Source organism: Sinohyriopsis cumingii, chromosome 2 (assembly GCF_028554795.1).
Source record: "Sinohyriopsis cumingii isolate HCF-2022 chromosome 2, ASM2855479v2, whole genome shotgun sequence".
Classification (NCBI taxonomy): domain Eukaryota; kingdom Metazoa; phylum Mollusca; class Bivalvia; order Unionida; family Unionidae; genus Sinohyriopsis; species Sinohyriopsis cumingii.
Genome location: NC_142962.1, coordinates 169634382 through 169652791, shown reverse-complemented (window position 1 = coordinate 169652791; position 18410 = coordinate 169634382). Strand labels below are relative to the sequence as shown.

The 18410-nt window shown below is 33.9% G+C and overlaps 1 protein-coding gene across 1 annotated transcript in view; it reads right to left on the bottom strand.

The window, feature by feature from the left end:
- LOC149806280 (uncharacterized) overlaps positions 1-18410 on the bottom strand; it is a 386203-nt gene that overhangs the window by 128651 nt on the left and 239142 nt on the right. The window contains exons 35-39 of the mRNA XM_089935557.1: positions 16872-17048; positions 5834-6010; positions 4244-4417; positions 1380-1547; positions 491-658 (exon numbers count right to left, since the gene is read on the bottom strand). Coding sequence (XP_089791683.1) covers positions 491-658; positions 1380-1547; positions 4244-4417; positions 5834-6010; positions 16872-17048 — 864 coding nt within the window. The remainder of the gene's footprint in view (positions 1-490; positions 659-1379; positions 1548-4243; positions 4418-5833; positions 6011-16871; positions 17049-18410) is intronic.

Genomic DNA, 18410 nt, shown 5'->3' with positions numbered 1-18410 from the left:
CAGATACTTTCCATTCTTAGTACATACAGATACTTTCCATACTTAGTTTCCAGATGCTCTGCATACTTAGCATATACAGATACTTTCCATTCTTAGTACATACAGATACTTTCCATACTTAATTATACAGATACTTTCCATAATTAGTATATAAAAGGGAGGGAAAAAAGACATCCCTTAAACTCACTATAGGATCATTTACTTGGTGTCCACCCAAGTCTGTAATACATACTGTGGAGAAAAATGTGGTTCATAAATATCTCATGTACAATGAAAGATTTTATATTTTTCTCACCCAATTCCCACTGTGCTTATAGTAAGATATATACAGCTGTACCAGAGACTGAGTTTCATGTGCCTATCATGTATTCAAACCATTTCAAGGTAGTGTGATATTTTAGTGTAAAATATGTAATCAGTTTCCTTTTCATGTTTTAAAACTGTGACATTTAATTAAAAGTGTATAATTTATGATGATTAAAATACATACTTATATTACAACTGGTATTAGAGGTCTGACCATCTCCATTTGTTGTGTAGTTCTCTCTGCACTTCAAGCAGCTGTCAAACCTGAGCTCTGTTGGCTTATAGTATCCCATGGGGCAGGGGACACATTTCTGGGTGGCATTGTCAAACTGCTGACCTCCAGGGCAAACAGCTGAAATGTACCCACAGTACAAGTGCATGAAACTGATGTCAGGCAAAGATGAGCTAAAGGTAATATCGGACATAAATTAGACAGGAACCAATGCTAATCTCATTCAATTTATTTGTAATATTCAAATAACAAACAAAAATGCAAATGTTTGACATTCTAGTCAGTTCATACTGACCTTTAAGTATTCATAAAATTTGTTGTTGTTGTTCTAGGGTTTAATGCCATTTTTCAGCACAAGATAGGCTATACATGGCGGCCAGTATAACTGGTGGAGGAAGAACCCTGGAAAACCCAGGGAAGAACCAATGACCCACGAGAAGCTACTGGCAGGCTTTCCCATGTACCCACGCTAGCCGAGCCTTGGACTCGAACCCATGCAGACAGAGGTGAGATGGCAGTGATCCGGAACGGTGAGCACCTTAGACCACTGAAGGATATGGTTGTATACATACAAAATTAAGCACACAATATAAAATTTAATATGCATAACAATTTGCATATATAATGATTTTAATTCTCAGCAAGAACAAGTACAATTTCTCTTTTCATCTGGAAGAAGGTGATATGTGCAGCCATCAAGACTAAAGCAGAGTTCAAAGTGAAATGGAAGTTGCAAGATAAAAGTTATGCCTTTCAAAGTATCTGGGTCAAAGTCTACATTCTACAATAGTGAATAAATAGCAGAATGACAAACTGAAAATGCACGAAATAAGAAACTTACCGATACAAGCTGTCTGATTTTTGGACTGTATGGATTTGGTTCCTGTGCTATTAGGACATGATATACAACTGACAGATGAATTGGGCTCATTCATTGGTTGGTAATAGTCCACCTGGCAATCTCCACAGGTCTTGTTTGCTGTTACATACTGCCCAGCCATACATCTAGCTGTAAATAAGAATTTTTCTATCAGTGTCAGACCAATCATTAAAAGATGGTATTTTGAAACATAAACTAGCATGCAGATGTAAAGATAGTTTTGTACCCTCTGTTAATGTATTTCATCTGGCACTCAACTAAATGCATAGAAACAATTATTCTCTCTTAAGATTTACCATGAGTAGAACAAATTCTGAGCCTGAAGGCATTATTATCTAATAAGGGTTACCTTGACTAGGTCATCTGAGCTTGAAGCCAGAGAATCAATAGGTTCCATAAGTGTAAGCCATCCAAAGGTCAAGGTAATTACTCTTGAGTAATGATTATTGTAAAATCCTTTTTCTTCTAGTCACAATGACCTTGACCTTTAACTGTTTGACCCCAAATCAACAATCCTCTTTCATACCTTAGATGTAAACAATCCAACAAATGTTGGTAAAGGCAAGTAGTCTGGAACTGAAGAAATTACGCAAAAACAATTTTCTTCTCTCAAAGTAATCTTGAACTTGCTTCTGCAATATTTAATTTGTGTCCTCTCTTGGTATAAATTATTTAATGTGTGTCCTATCTTGGTATAACTTATTTAATGTGTGTCCTATCTTGATATAAATTATTTAATGTGTGTCCTATCTTGGTATAAATTTTATTCTTGTACAATTAAGATTAGTGAAAAAGTATGCAATCACTAAATATAAAAACAATTCACATAGCTTTTTCATTTTCTGAACCCTATAATAGAAAACTACCAATGAGTGTTCCTTACAATCATAAATGGAATAATTTGCAATAATTAACTTGTGTCTAAGATGTGCTCAATAATATTACATTTTGTAAAGAGCTATACCATGTTGTACTTACATATTACATTTTGTAGAGTTACCATGTTGTACTTACATATTACATTCTGTAAAGTTGTATCATGTTGTACTTACATATTATATTTTGTACACAGTTATACCATGTTGTACTTACATATTATATTTTGTACAGAGTTACCATGTTGTACTTATGTATTACATTTTGTACCGAGTTGTACCATTACGTGTACTTACATATTACTTGTGTAAAGAGCTATACCATGTTGCACTTACATATTACATTTTGTACAGAGTTACCACTTTGTACTTATGTATTACATTTTGTACTGAGTTGTACCATGTTGTACTTACATATTACTTTTGTACAGAGCTGTACCATGTCGTACTTACATATCACATTCTGTACAGTTGTACCATGTTGTACTTACATATTACATTTTGTACATATTTGTACCAAGTTGTATTTACAGTTATCAGTCTATACTGTTAAAACATGTAGAAGAAAATAGTGAAAAGCAACAAGCTTTGTAAAATTCAGCAAATAATTTATTTCCCAAGAATACAAAGTGAAAATGAAAAAGGAATTTACTTTATTGTGAATTAATACCAAATAATCTATGAATTAAAGATGCAAATCAAAATAATAAAAGTTCTGAATAAGCTTTAGTGGAGATGCAAATTAATAAAAATAATAATAATAATAATAATAATAATAAAATTGCTTTAATTATAGAGGGCGACTCTTTAATCAAGGACTATTCTCCCCTGAGGCCTTCTTAAGGAGAGTATAACAATGCACATTATATGAAGATAGCAATAATTACTGTTTATTTTAACATGTTTAGTATTAAAATACTAAATTCCATTATATATTAGAAATTATGTCCAATGCTGAAAGTGTTGATGAACCTGTGATGGCTCACAAAGTGTTGATGTGCCAACAGTCTTGTGTAGAAACACAGTAATATAATTCCAGGCTTGAATTCACTATAAATCCCTGTGAATGTCTCTGTCCAAGAATATTATTTTATTTCAGAGCACCCTGTATTTCCAGAGAAAAATCACATGTATTAAACAATGTGAAGAAGGAAATTCCAAATAAGGAAATTCCAATGAGTTAAAGGTCTACAACATAATACAAATGATTCTGCTAAATCTTAGAAAATGAATTAATAATTTTTCCAGTGACAAGATTTGATAGTCCTCTACTTGACCTCAGGTCACAAGTAGCATTTTCTCAAAAAAAATATTACCCAGTAGAAAATAACCATCAAGAAACTTCTTCATGTTTACAAAATAATATGTTAGTTATGATTACTAAAATTAAAATATATAACCTGGACTATATCAGGTATGCCAGGGGAATCCCAATAACCTAGACCCAGACCAAAATAAACAGGTCTACTTCTATTGATAATGATAATAATATTAAACCCATTCACACAGAGAATATTTTAGCTATATATTAGTTGTTTGCAGAATGAAAAATAAATCAATGATTCAGGTCAAGTAGAAAATGAACTCAATTTTGGACAAGGTTAGGTTCAACATAAAATGTTACATTATGAATAGCATATAATGAAATAAAAAATAAAAATAAAAATCCCTAACTAACAAACAATGCAAACTGAATATACATAACATTACATATTACATTTTGTACAAAGATTTATCATGTTGTACTCACATATTACATTTTGTATAGAACTGTACTTTGTTGTACTTCCATATTACATTCTGTACAGAGCTATACCATGTTGTACTTACATATTACATTTTGACCAGAGCTGTACCATGTAGTACTTATATATTACATTCTATACATATTTGTATCATGTTGTACTGTTGTATTACATTATATACAGAACTGTATCATGTTGTACTTACGTATTACACAGCTACTATTGCTGGTAGACCCTTCCATGTCAGTGGTTCTACCTTTATCTGAGCAAGAAACACATGGTCCCCAACGAGCTTCAGGCATGGAGTGATCTTTATAGAGTCCTCTTTTACATGGGGTACAGCTCCCACTTATATTTTCATAGCCAGCTAAACAGAAATCTGGAAATAAACCAAAACAAACACTGGTCTTAAACTTACTTTTAGTACATTTCTCTATTCACACAACTCACCAAATTAAAAGAAGCGAATAATGGTTCTTTTATGGGGATTGTTTTTCTTGGATATCTAGTTAACCATGAAACTGTTGCAAAACTCTTACAGGTAACAATTCTTTTTACAATTAACTTAGACTTTGCCAAAATAAAAGGTCTGAACAGTAACAAGCAACTCATATTGGTATAAACATTGATTTAGTTTGATGAATACAAGTTTTGAATTCATTTGCATTTGCCTTTTTGTAAGCCAGATCTAATTCCCAACTAATATTTCCATAGTTGTCTGCCAGTGATTGTGGGATGATAAGCAATCAGCTACTAAAGGCAGCACTCACTTTGCTTTCCCAGTTGACAACTCCTTTGATAGAGCCATGAACGTGATACCTGTTGAGTGCTTAAGTATAATCATATATTTAGTTAACTGGGGGTGCTTATTTTGAGAAATCTCACAATTTCTTGTGTTCATCTGACTTTAATTCCTTACCATGTAAAAGTAATAGCGATTTTGCTATCCTAGCTGACAATCTTTTGATTGAGCCACAAATCTGTTACTAGTTTAAAGCCCAGTCAAGTCCTATTTTCAGTTAAATGTTTGTGCTTATTTTAGCTATCTGTGATTATGCATCACAAATGACACCTATTCAGTTACAGCAATACCTTAATAGATTTCACCAACCCTAACAAGACCGCCCCATTCAGGCAGTTAATTTTGTTTCCCCATCACAAATGACACCTATTCAGTTGCAGCAATACCTTAATATATTTCAGACTACATGTCACTTAAAGAGCTCAGTCTCAACTTGAGTAATGGTACATGACAGTGACATTTATAGAATAAAGTCAATCAAAAAAGTACATACTTTGGTTTCATTGCTAAATTTGTAGATGGAATTAACATATTATGGGATATTGTTTATCATATAATTATGGACTTCGTTTTTCTTAATGATGGTTAGTGGATTTTTCATTCATTAAGTTTTCACCTCAACTTATAAGTAGGTGATAAAAAAAATGATGCCATTTATTAACTCAGATTGGGGATTTGTCTATAAACAAGTATATATGCTACTTCTTGTTTCTGGTATGCAACAAAACTTCTGTCATAATATGGTTTATAATCAGTGTTAGACCAAACATAACATCACCCATATTTCTGTGACAAGTCTCAAGTTCAAAAATGAATCACCACTACAATGAACAAAATCCCACCATTTCAATTCAGAATTGAATGTTTAGGACAACACTAAACCAAAGAGTTAATGTTAATGTTTATACTTCAAAAGATTTATCAAATGTAATGGATTATTTTAGCTCCTCTGAAGACTACAACGGAAAACATTGGACAAAAAATTAATCTTACCTTTACAGTCTGTGCTATTGGTAGAGCTCACATTCCTTGTTCCATAGTTAGATCCTGAAGTAATGTTGCATGGTGAACAGCTTGTGTTGGAGTAGGGCATGTCCATTGGCTGGAAAGTATCCAGAGGACATGGCATACACCGGTCACTGGATATAAACTCACCAGCAACACACCTCCCTATGAAGAGAACACAATTTTTAACATTATACAAGGAAAGAAGTACATGAATCAACAATTTATGAACACATATTAACCATGCAATAAATAATGAGTAGTTGAGAAAAAACTTTTTAACAATATTAATTTCATGCATAAGCAATTCAAATGGTAGGTCATGAAAACTGTTCCAGCTGCAGTAGTTTCCCTGCAGGAAAATGAATACTGCAAATAATAACAAAAGGCCCCAGCACGTAAGACATCTGTCACGTGTTCAAAAAATAAAGCAATGTCTTAATGATGAACTGAAACATAATAGATGAATAGCTAGTGACATAAAATCAAATAATAACTGGTTCTCATGAGCCATGAACTAATATGAGGGTAAACCAATTTAATGGTATCCATGACCATAAACGTAATAAGAGGCAGTGGTATACTGAGGGGTGTTATAGCAGGGGGCTATTGTATATCCTTGAATGATATGCTATTTTGCAAATGATTAATTCAGAACTGTTTGAAAGACATTTGTTCAGTCCAGTGTCTGACATGCAACTGGAAATAACTCAACATGCAAACTACATCCTTATTGACCAGTTATCATTAAATTGAACACTAATAATACAATTTTTTATATCTGATTTGTATGTATTATCCTCCATTTCTTCATGTAAGAGGATATTCTGTATTGTGCCTAATCACATCCACACAGATCTGAAACTTACTATATTTACTTATTACATTCTTTATAGATCTGTATGATGTTATAATGATAATTTATTAAATTTGGTTTATGCACAACTTGATGATCTTGAGTTATTTTAGGTACAAACTGGCCTTTTTGCAATGGGCTTTGTCTGGTTATGACCATTAAGGGAGGAATTGGTGGTGTGGTAAGCTGATATAATGTTGAATTATAAGGCTTAGCCATTGACCAATACTTGTATAGAGGTGTTGTGCATGGTCTTGAAACTGAGAGGAAGACAGGGTCTTGAAACTGAGAGGAAGACAGGGAATTATGCGTAAGGCTATTACTAGACTCTTTACTTGCTGCCTTCATGGAGGTAAAAGTGTGGGAAGGTCATGTGGGGTGGGCATGATCAGAACTTTTCCTATGGGTTAGCACTGGCAGCTGAATTCAAAGAGCCAACCAATGTCGATAATCTTATATAACAATGCATGATCATGTAGAGTAACATGGGATCAGTCATTTCTCTGGCTTTTCAAATGGGTTAAGAGTCTCTACATCAAACTGTTCTTATGGATTTAATGTGTTGGATTTGAATCTGGTGGTATTCTATATCATTTAAAAATACTTTCTTCCCCTCTCCCTGATTCTTGCGCTATGTTAGGTGGATTTCATATTTCTGTTGTGATTTTATTTCTGTTAGTAGTCCACACTTGGACAACATTAACTTGAACACTGCTGACAGGAATTGGAGAGGCTATCATAACAGTTGAGTTGACCCTCTTGCTAGCCATAATTGGGTAACCATGAAATGACATTACAGGAGAATTGGTCTCTGCCAAACTTAGATAAGAACTTTCTAGTCAAAGCAGAATCATTTCAGCCTGCGATTAACGAAATCTTATCAATTCATCTGTTTAGGTAATGTAGCGGCAACAGCGATAATGATAGTCAACCAGTTCTCAGAACAGACAATTTTGCCCATGCACAACTGGAAGCGCCTTCAACACATTCTAATGATTCGACAGTGACCCAATTGTCAAGGATGTTTAAAGTGGCATTGCAAAATACTCTGGCTATGTTATCTGAAAGCATTTTGCTCTGGTTTTTCTATACATCACCACAGCACTTCCTACTGCCTACCTGTACGAAAACTTCCACCCTGACTTTAACCAGATTCCAGGTGGAATTTTAAAGCTCATTTCACTTAAAGCCTAGATTCCACTTATTATAAATTTTAGGTGGGGTCAGGGTGGAATACAGCCCAAAATAGGCAAATTAGTCCGTCTATTACTAGGTGGAATTTGTTTATTCCGCCTACTAGGTGGAATTTGTTTATTCCTTCTACAAAACGGAATATGTTTACTCCGCTTATTTAGCATAGATTTCCCTTATTATCACTTTTAGGCAGATTCAGGGTGGAATATAGCTCGAAATAGGCAAATTACTGTTACTAGGCGGAATCTTTACTTCTGCCTAATTAGATGGAAATACCTGCAGAAACCCTATCCAATAATGAAAATGTCAAGGCGGATTTCAGACGGGTTTTTTTTAAGCAATTTCTGCCTAAACCATAAAAAATATACTTCAGATTTCTATTAAACTGCCTAATGATTTTTAGACATTATTGGGAATCAATGATAAATATTCACAGTAATATTTAAAATGGATCATAAATTTTATTTTGACAGACATTATCAAATAAGATTTAGGTTTTTCTTGTCCTAAGGGGCAATGCCATTTTCTTTCTTGCATACAAAATCTAATCCAACATGACATCACTTAAGTATTTTTCATTTCACTTTAAAGTTTGGTGAGATTTCACACATATTTTAACCAAACTTTCATTGAAATTATGTTGAGGTCTCACTCAAATTTCTTTGAAATATTTTCACAAAAGAAATTACTAAAACTTTTGTAAGATTTCACTAAAATTTTGATCATTATATAGTATTTTACTGAAGATTTTTTAGTGTTTCAGACATTTCAGCAGGTTTCAAAGAAATAATGGATATGAATTAAACAGGACTTTATTAACCAAGGTGATATTTAAGTGTGCATGAAAACAATTATACTGATGTTGTAATTATATGACATCCAAGGCAAGAGAAATGGGGGTTAATAATAATAATAATAATAATGACTTTATTTAGAGAAGGTAATTCAATTAGTTACAGAACTAATCTACCTTGAGGCCTTCTATCTGTGATGTACAACATGTACAGTATATACAACATGATATGAAGTATCTGACACTAAATAATTAATTGTTTTTAAAAATCAAAGTATCAAGCCTGTTGCATATGCACAGGCATCTGTGAACACATAAACATATATAAAATATTAATCTGCATTGAAAAATTCAGCAGTGAAAATAATGCAAAATTACAGAAAAGCATCCATTTGAGACAATTTGGTTTTGAGAAGAAGAAAAGCTAGGAGCCTGCCTTATGTCACTTGTACTGTAGACTGGATTTTTGATTGCACAAACTATGATGCTGTTGTGGTCTCTGGAATTAGTCCTTGTTCCATAAGCAGCCATGACAAAAGCCAAGTCCTAATTATGCCTTATTTAACTGATGTAAATGACTAAGTTCTTCATTCCGCCTAGATGTTGGTTAGAAAATAAACTAAGTCCAGATTCCTCCTTTCATATAATAGATGCCAATGACTAAGTTCCTAATTCCACCTAGATGGTGGGTGGAAAATCAACCAAGTCCAAAATTATGCCTAAAGATGTATTTATGGCAGGAATTTGACAAAAGTCCATCTTAGAGTTAGATGGACTCTAGATGGATTTATGTTTGATTTCTCAAATATTCCATGTCCGCCTTTGTATTAACCAGATTTTTAACATTTTAGGCAGATTCCGCCTGGAGTCTGCTTAAGTTCCAGGTGGAATCCGCCTAATTATTTCATACGGGTGGTTCTGCTTTCCAATTTTTCTTCTTTCAGGTCTTGTGGGTGCACATGGAATACAAATATTTTGGCAGTCTTGTGGGTGCACAGACTGATACAGCTGCCCACATCATAGCATGACCATCTTACAACACATCTTTCTTCCAGTGTTGTTCTGTGGCATGGAATACAAACATTTCTGGATATTGTGTGCCATTTTGACACATGTGCAGGACTGGTGGTATTTATGCGTGTACATTAAAACTAGGTCAGTGTACAGAACTGGCTTCCAGTGTTTGTTGAATTTTTGGCCATGTCGTGCGTTGTTGCTCATGCTAAGCTCTTTAACCATATTTTCAGAAGATATTTTGATTTATTTTGTCACAAACTGTCACACCATGTGCAGCTGCAGTACTCCACAATTAAGCTCCAGCTTGCAGGAATTAGATTCCATTACGTACATGCTGGTCATAGTGACCCCTTTTCAGGAGTCTGAGAGGCTAGAGTGCATTTCCTCATGCATCTACCCAAGGATTCATGATGTGAAATTTCCAATGGACAAATCTATGTTTATACTCACCTTGGCCATCTTCAAAAATGGACCCGTTTTGTGCTGGTGTCAACATTTCATTCTTTCAGAATTTGTGGCAAGTCTGGTGTCCTTTGTCCCATATCCTGTATGGAGCAGTATTTGAATCAGCTGACTTCTTTCTGCTCAGGAACAGTTGTGGGCATACATTTAGTGTCAAATGCTTTGGACACCATTCCTTCCAAATTGATTGTCACATTCAAACTGGCATCCTCTTTGGGGCTCTCATTTGATATATTTTAAGATCAAATTCAATCTGGCATTTTCCCCCAATCGGTTACTCATATACTATACTAAGAACATAAAGGTCATGACTGTTTAATACATTTCTTTTGTAGTTTTAAATAGGAAACAATAATACTTTCTTCAAGCTGGGATCAGCCTAGCTTGATTCCACTGATCTGGGATCAACCCAGAATACACTCTGATGTGGGGATCAGACTAGCATAGATTTAGTTGAGATAGGATCAGCCCAGAATACAAACGTATGCTGGGATCAGCCTACCACATAGTCTACTTAATGTGGGATCAGCCAAGAATACACCTGAATGCTGGGATCAACCTAGCAGAGACTCTACTTAAGCTAGGTTCAGTCTAGCACAGTCTATGGAAGCTGGGATCAGCCCACCCAGACTACACTTCAATGCTGGGATCAGAATAGCACAAATTATACTTGAGCTGGGATCAGCCTAGAATACACTATAATGATGGGATCAGCCTAGCATAGATTTACTCGAAGATGGGATCAGCCCACCAGAATACACCATTATAGTGTAATGCATCTGCAATTTGCACTCTTTTGGTCAGTGAACACTATGGAATCTGGTTGGTTATTGGTCACATGACCTTTTTCTATGAAAAGCACCACATACATGTAATAGAGAGCTTCACTTATCTTGTCCAGCATTTGGAGCAGACAAGAGTAAGGCATCGGGTGATGTACCCATTTCAACTATTTTATAATGTCTCAAGCTATGTTGGATAAACATAGTCAAGTTGCAATGGTTAGTTCTAATGAAATTTGATATGCTTGCTTGACATTACGGGGAATTCCACAAGTTATTTATTATTCATGAGGTGACGTCTGCTACTGTATTGGTTGATATTTCACCTTTAGTGAATTATCACCGCAATTAATCTATGTAACTGAAGGCGAGAGATCATTACAATATATACAAATTGTTCCCTCAGGAACTTGTATATAAGTATATTAATGCTACTAAACCGTCACTCTTCACCTTCATTAGAAGGTGAACTCACATTGCACCTTCACCTTACAGTACTCATGACCTTGAACACCTGAAGGTTAATACTTCACCTTATTCACTGCCCCGATTTAAGCAACTCTTTCTTGTACTTCCATAATGTGAATTCTATGTGATATAAATCATTACAAATATATTCTTAAACCCACTCAGAGAGAGGTGGAGAAGGTGCAATTATATTTGAAGCTCCATTGCACCTTCCCCCACAGGAGTCAATCACCTTTGTCTCCCGTGATTCTCTGGTTTACATAAGTCTGGTATTAAATCTTAAATGTTTATGTATATGTAACTGTATTGACATTCAGTAATTGCATGTTCACCTGCTCTTGTACTTAAGGTAATTTACAAATAAATACTTTCGATGTTGATTCTATACAATTTTGTATTATTCTTTCTAATCAAAAGCTAGACAGGAGAATCCAAAAATATTGTAACCGTTACAATACTAAGATCAGCTTAGTGCACACCATACCTTATGCTGGGATCAGCCCAAAATACACTCAAATGCTGGGATCAGGGTAGCACCAATTTTACTTGTGCTGAGATCAGTCTAGCACTGATTCTTATACTTGAGCTGGGATCAGCCCGAAAATACACTGTAATGTTGGGATCAGCCTAGCACTGATTGGGAATCATAATCTTGTACATTCAGATTCTAGCCCATGAGTAGCCCCCAAAGAGAGCGACAAATATTTTAAATATTTTATTTAAGTATTGAAGTAATTTTTTGTTATGATGTTGATGTTGTATAATATTGGTAATAATGAATAGTCGTTTGTTTGAGAGAAAGGAAAAGAGTGAGTGAGAGAGAGAGAGAATGAATGCATATATTCATGTATCCTATATTTTCTTACAATGCATGTGTTAAATCTTTCCTTTTACAATTTAGTAGTTTTAGTTGTGCATAAACTTGCATATTAGATTATGTACAGATCTGTACCATCTTGTACTTATGTATTGCATCTTGTACCATGTTGTACTTATGTATTTATTCTGTACCATGTTGTACTTATGTATTAATTCTGTACCATGTTGTACTTACATATTAATTCTGTACCATGTTGTACTTATGTATTAATTCTGTACCATGTTGTACTTATGTATTAATTCTGTACCATGTTGTACTTACATATTAATTCTGTACCATGTTGTACTTATGTATTAATTCTGTACCATGTTGTACTTATGTATTAATTCTGTACCATGCTGTACTTACATATTAATTCTGTACCATGCTGTACTTATGTATTAATTCTGTACCATGTTGTACTTATGTATTAATTCTGTACCATGCTGTACTTATGTATTAATTCTGTACCATGTTGTACTTATGTATTAATTCTGTACCATGCTGTACTTATGTATTAATTCTGTACCATGCTGTACTTATGTATTAATTCTGTACCATGCTGTACTTATGTATTAATTCTGTACCATGCTGTACTTATGTATTAATTCTGTACCATGCTGTACTTATGTATTAATTCTGTACCATGCTGTACTTATGTATTAATTCTGTACCATGTTGTACTTATGTATTAATTCTGTACCATGCTGTACTTACATATTAATTCTGTACCATGCTGTACTTATGTATTAATTCTGTACCATGTTGTACTTATGTATTAATTCTGTACCATGCTGTACTTATGTATTAATTCTGTACCATGTTGTACTTACATATTAATTCTGTACATCCCTGTATGATGTTATACATAAGTATTCCATTTTGTACCATGTTGAAATTGTTATTAAATTCTGTACAGATCTGTACCATGAGGTACTTATGTATTCCATTCTGCAATGATAGGTATGATGTTATACATATGGTTTATATTCTGTACCATATTGTACTTATGTATTCCATTCTGTATTAAGTTGCCTCACTAGGTACTCAGCATTAAGAGGTTATTGTTAGGGCTGGTGTCAGGATAATGTGACTGAATGCAACATCATGTTCCATGTCTGCAGCATGATACCCGGTGTTATACATTGCTATAAACTATCATAGTGCTATGACTAAAATTGTTAAAGCTATGTTAAAAATCTAAATCACATCACACAAGTGAGACTGAGTCAAATTCTGTGAGATTTTCTGACACTGTGAGATTTTCTGACACATTTGCATATGCTCAGTGCCTTACTATATTTGGAACAGTTTGACCCTAAAATCAAGAAGAGGTTCAAGTCGGCCTATGATTGCTCACCTGGCTGATATCTGTCTCAAAGCCAAATGCCAGTGATGTTAGTCAATACATCTAGATTAGTATCATCCTTTCTGACATTTTTTCTTCTCAAATTTAGAAATGTCAGCAATGTTGTATAGCAGACGCTTCTCAAAATGAGAATGAAATTTATGTCAAAATACGTTATTTCAAATTTTGTCAAATTCTGCTAAGCATTCTTTGGGAAGAAGTTGTTTGGAGATTTTTTCTTGTCTTGGTAATTAGTGCCATAGACAATGGTGAATCAGTGATTGTTTGTACAAATTTTAAAGCCCTGCATTGAATAATGCATTAAGAAAGGTAAAATCTGATACCAGAAAATGTCATAAATATTGATGGAATAATAATGCATTAAGAATGGTATAATCTGATACCAGAAAATGTCATAAATATTGATGGAATAATAATGCATTAAGAAAGGTACAGTCTGAAACCAGAAAATGGCATAAATATTGATGGAATAATAATGCATTAAGAATGGTACAATCTGATACCAGAAAATGTCATAAATATTGATGGAATAATAATGCATTAAGAAGGTACTTACAAGTTACTGCATTTGTATGGGAAAATATGAACAAGTTTTGGGATGGAATACTGCACGACCTTGGGAGTGCAGTATATCCTTCCGACAAAATGAGTTCATATTTTCCCATTCAAATGCAGTAACCTTTTTATTATATGCTCATTTTTTAATTCTACCTAAGGTTTAATTATAGAAACAAAATACACTACAAGAAACAACGTAAATGAATGAATGCCATATTCCAAACTAAATACAGAAGCGCAGATTTGTCATTACACAATAACATCATTATTAATTCACACATAACTCCGCCCAGATAAATTTGAACTTAGTCGCGTGCTCGACATAACTTTCAAAAGAAAATGGCACGTCTAGTTAAAATTGAAATTTGCAGTCATAGTGTGAATGAATGCGAATTGCAACAACTTTTCCATTTGATCTGGAATGAATATATTTTGGTATTTTGTTTCGGTTCAATGAAAGTTTGTGATTTTGGACTGGATTCATCTGTGCAAATTATACATGAAATATATCGGATTGAAGCAGCGTGGGAGAAGCATGTTTACGTCTGCAAAAGTGTTTCTGTTTCTGTCATTGAATGTTTGAAATCATAATGTGGGAAAAATATGAAGTCTTTCAATTGCAATTATCAAAAAGAGGCTACGGAATTTAATGCTTATTTCATTTTGAGTGCAGTAAGGAGGATGCAATTGCACTTATCATCGAAATTACAGCACAATTTTGAAATGTGTAATCGAGATTGAAAACCTATGACATGGCTCATGTAATTTGGATTTGCAGAATTAAGAAAATACATTTTGAGGAAATTCAGGATGTAAAACTGTAAGTATATTTTATTTTGCCATTCTTATCACCAGCTAAAGAAGAGAGTATATGACTTGTCACTTGTATGTTATTTGTAAGGACCTTATCTTGCATCTGTTATATACTGTAGCTAGCCTAAATCTGTAACATTGTATCAATGCAGAATGTGCCAAAACAGCTGGTATGTGGCAGTCCACAAAACATCTGTTTTAGTTCATTCAGAAACAAATTTAAACAACCACAATGTAAAGAACCTCTTACACGAGTGTTCATGATTTGTGTACAAATCAAAAATGCTGGTGTCTGCATCCATTGTTTGTTTACAATAGAAAGTAGTTCCTTTATGCATGTGAATGCTATATGTGTATTGTCGTGCAAGTTCAGTATTGGGTAATACTGAACGATTATGACAATGTAAAGTTAACGTGGAAAAAAATGAGCATATAATAAAACCTGATACCAGAAAATGTCATAAATATTGATGGTTGAATAATGCATTAAGAAAAGTGCAATATGAGACAAGAAAATGTCATCGATGTTGATGGAATAATAATGCATTAAGAAGGTTCATCCTGATACCAGAAAATGTCATAAATATTGATGGAATAATAATGCATTAAGAATGGTACAATCTGATACCAGAAAATGCCATAAATATTGATGGAATAATAATGCATTAAGAATGGTACAATCTGATACCAGAAAATGTCATAAATATTGATGGAATAATAATGCATTAAGAATCGTACAATCTGATACCAGAAAATGTCATAAATATTGATGGTTGAATAATGAATTAAGAATGGTACAATGTCATACCAGAAACTGTTATAAATGTTGATGGTTGTTGCTCATATTCAAATCTGCCTGAAATTTTGATGGTACTGTAATTTTACAAGTCTGAATAAAATCTGCTTATAAATACACCTTCTTAATTAGTAACAAGCTCAACTTGATGATGGATCATCTCAAAACTCAGGTGAGATCTTGATGATGGATCATCTCAAAACTCAGGTGAGATCTTGATGATGGATCATCTCAGAACTCAGGTTAGATCTTGATGATAGATCATCTCAGAACTCAGGTGAGATCTTAATGATCATCTCAGAACTCAGGTGAGATCTTGATGATGGATCATCTCAGAACTCAGGTGAGATCTTGATGATGGATCCTCTCAGAACTCAGGTTAGATATTGATGATGGATCATCTCAGAACTCAAGTGAGATCTTGATGATGGATCATCTCAGAACTCAGGTGAGATCTTGATGATGGATCATCTCAGAACTCAGGTTACATCTTGATGATGGATCACCTCAGAACTCAGGTTAGATCTTGATGATGGATCATCTCAGAACTCAGGTTACATCTTGATGATGGATCATCTCAGAACTCAGGTAAGATCTTGATGATGGATCATCTCAGAACTCAGGCGAGATCTTGATGATGGATCATCTCAGAACTCAGGTGAGATCTTGATGATGGATCATCTCAGAACTCAGGTTAGATCTTGATGATTATATGTACCTACATATCAAATTTCTGCTCAGAACACAGCCTCCACATTGGAAATAAATAGAACCAATCATAAAATATCACCTCATTATTATTTATGGGTGTCACTCTTAACTAACTTCAACTGAGATCTTGATGATATATGCCTATAAACCAAGTCTGATCAAAATTTAAATTGTTACAAGCAAGTATTAATGGAGGAATGATAGATACATGGCCATTCCACATGGTTACAACCTACACAATTCTGGCTAATTTCACATTCAATTAGTCATTAACGTATTAACTAAACTCACTTTCAAAGTTAAATATGTCAGGCAAATGTATTTTTAAACCAGTATAATGATACTTACGGACTTTGCACATGTTGCTATTAATGGATCCCTCATCATCAGTGGTGTAATTTGTGGGACAAAGCTGACATTTGCCAAAGTTTCCTATATTTGGATCTGTGTTATTCTTGTATAATCCTCGTGGACACTTCTTGCATTTATTTTGTGACTCAACTTCTTCTCCAGACTGACAGAAGACTGAAAAGAAATATACAAAAAATCCTTTAAAATAATTTATCAAAACAATAATATATGGGCAACAGCTTTATGTAAGCTGCATGGATACATAATTTAGAGAACTAAATTGACTAAAAAATTTGTTTAACAGATTGCATTGACTCTTGAAAAAGTTTAACTTTAAGCACTTAATCTAAAGTCATAAGCGTACTTCTTCTGTGAAAGGTACAGTGAATATTTTATGGTACATTTGATTTATATAAAAGAGATACCAAGTCATGTTCTGGCTGTTCTTGACATGCTTGAAGTAATAGTGCTTAGTTACAATGGACACATCACAAAGAGCCATATAATCAAGGTCACCCTGTGTTAGTCTCAGTGACTATGTTATCTCATACATTTTCCCAGGCATGATAAATTTCCAGTCTGATGTCATTAACAACATACTGGCATGAAACTAGTGCATAGGTGCAATAGAATGTAAACTAGTGTTTACTATTTGTTTTCAGATGATGTATTTGCTAATTTATGATATTTATTTTTGTTACTAGAATACCTAAGTTTTGGGAAATGACTGCAGTTCTGTGGTGATAAAACAACAGCTAAAAATTGGAGTACAACATTTTACTATTTGTAAAGTCAATGGCATGGATAATACAGATAATTTTGTAAGAAAAATATATTATTTACTTATATGGAAAAATGTTCATCCTGAAAACATGAGGAGTTGACATAAATATATCTCTGCCATCCCACACATCCAACCTCTGTACATAGTCAAAACAAGGGTGTAATGCTTCCAAAAACACTGCAAGTACAATCACTGAGGATGGCCATAATATCTTAGTTTTACATCAGTCCACTAAAAATGACAGAGCGGTTGCATTCACAAAATTCCCTCCTAAAACAGACCCAATTGCAAGTAAAAGATAGAATTATCTGTTATAAAAACATTCTTAATTCTAAAATTGTTATGGAAACACAGAGATCTGTCAATTTTTGCATTTTTATATCATGATCATAACATGTACCAAATTGTATAGCAACCAATAAAAAAAGAATTGCATGACAAAATGCATACATTTGTCATCTTGTTCTCAGCATTCTACCCCCCCCCCCATTAGATTTCTCTATCAGACACATGGTGACCACTTCAAACTTTCACTAAACATCCTTAATAAACATTACAAGGAATTTAACCACCAAGGGAATCTATATTTACTGTAATTCAGTCCACCAGCTTGCAATATTTTTAAATACTACATTTTGACAAGAAAAAAGTAAATTCAGCTTTAGTATGCAACCATCATTGTGACAAATGTTAACACTAATGAAATCTGACTGACACTTAAGTCAGACCTGTAAAACTACTAGCAGATATGA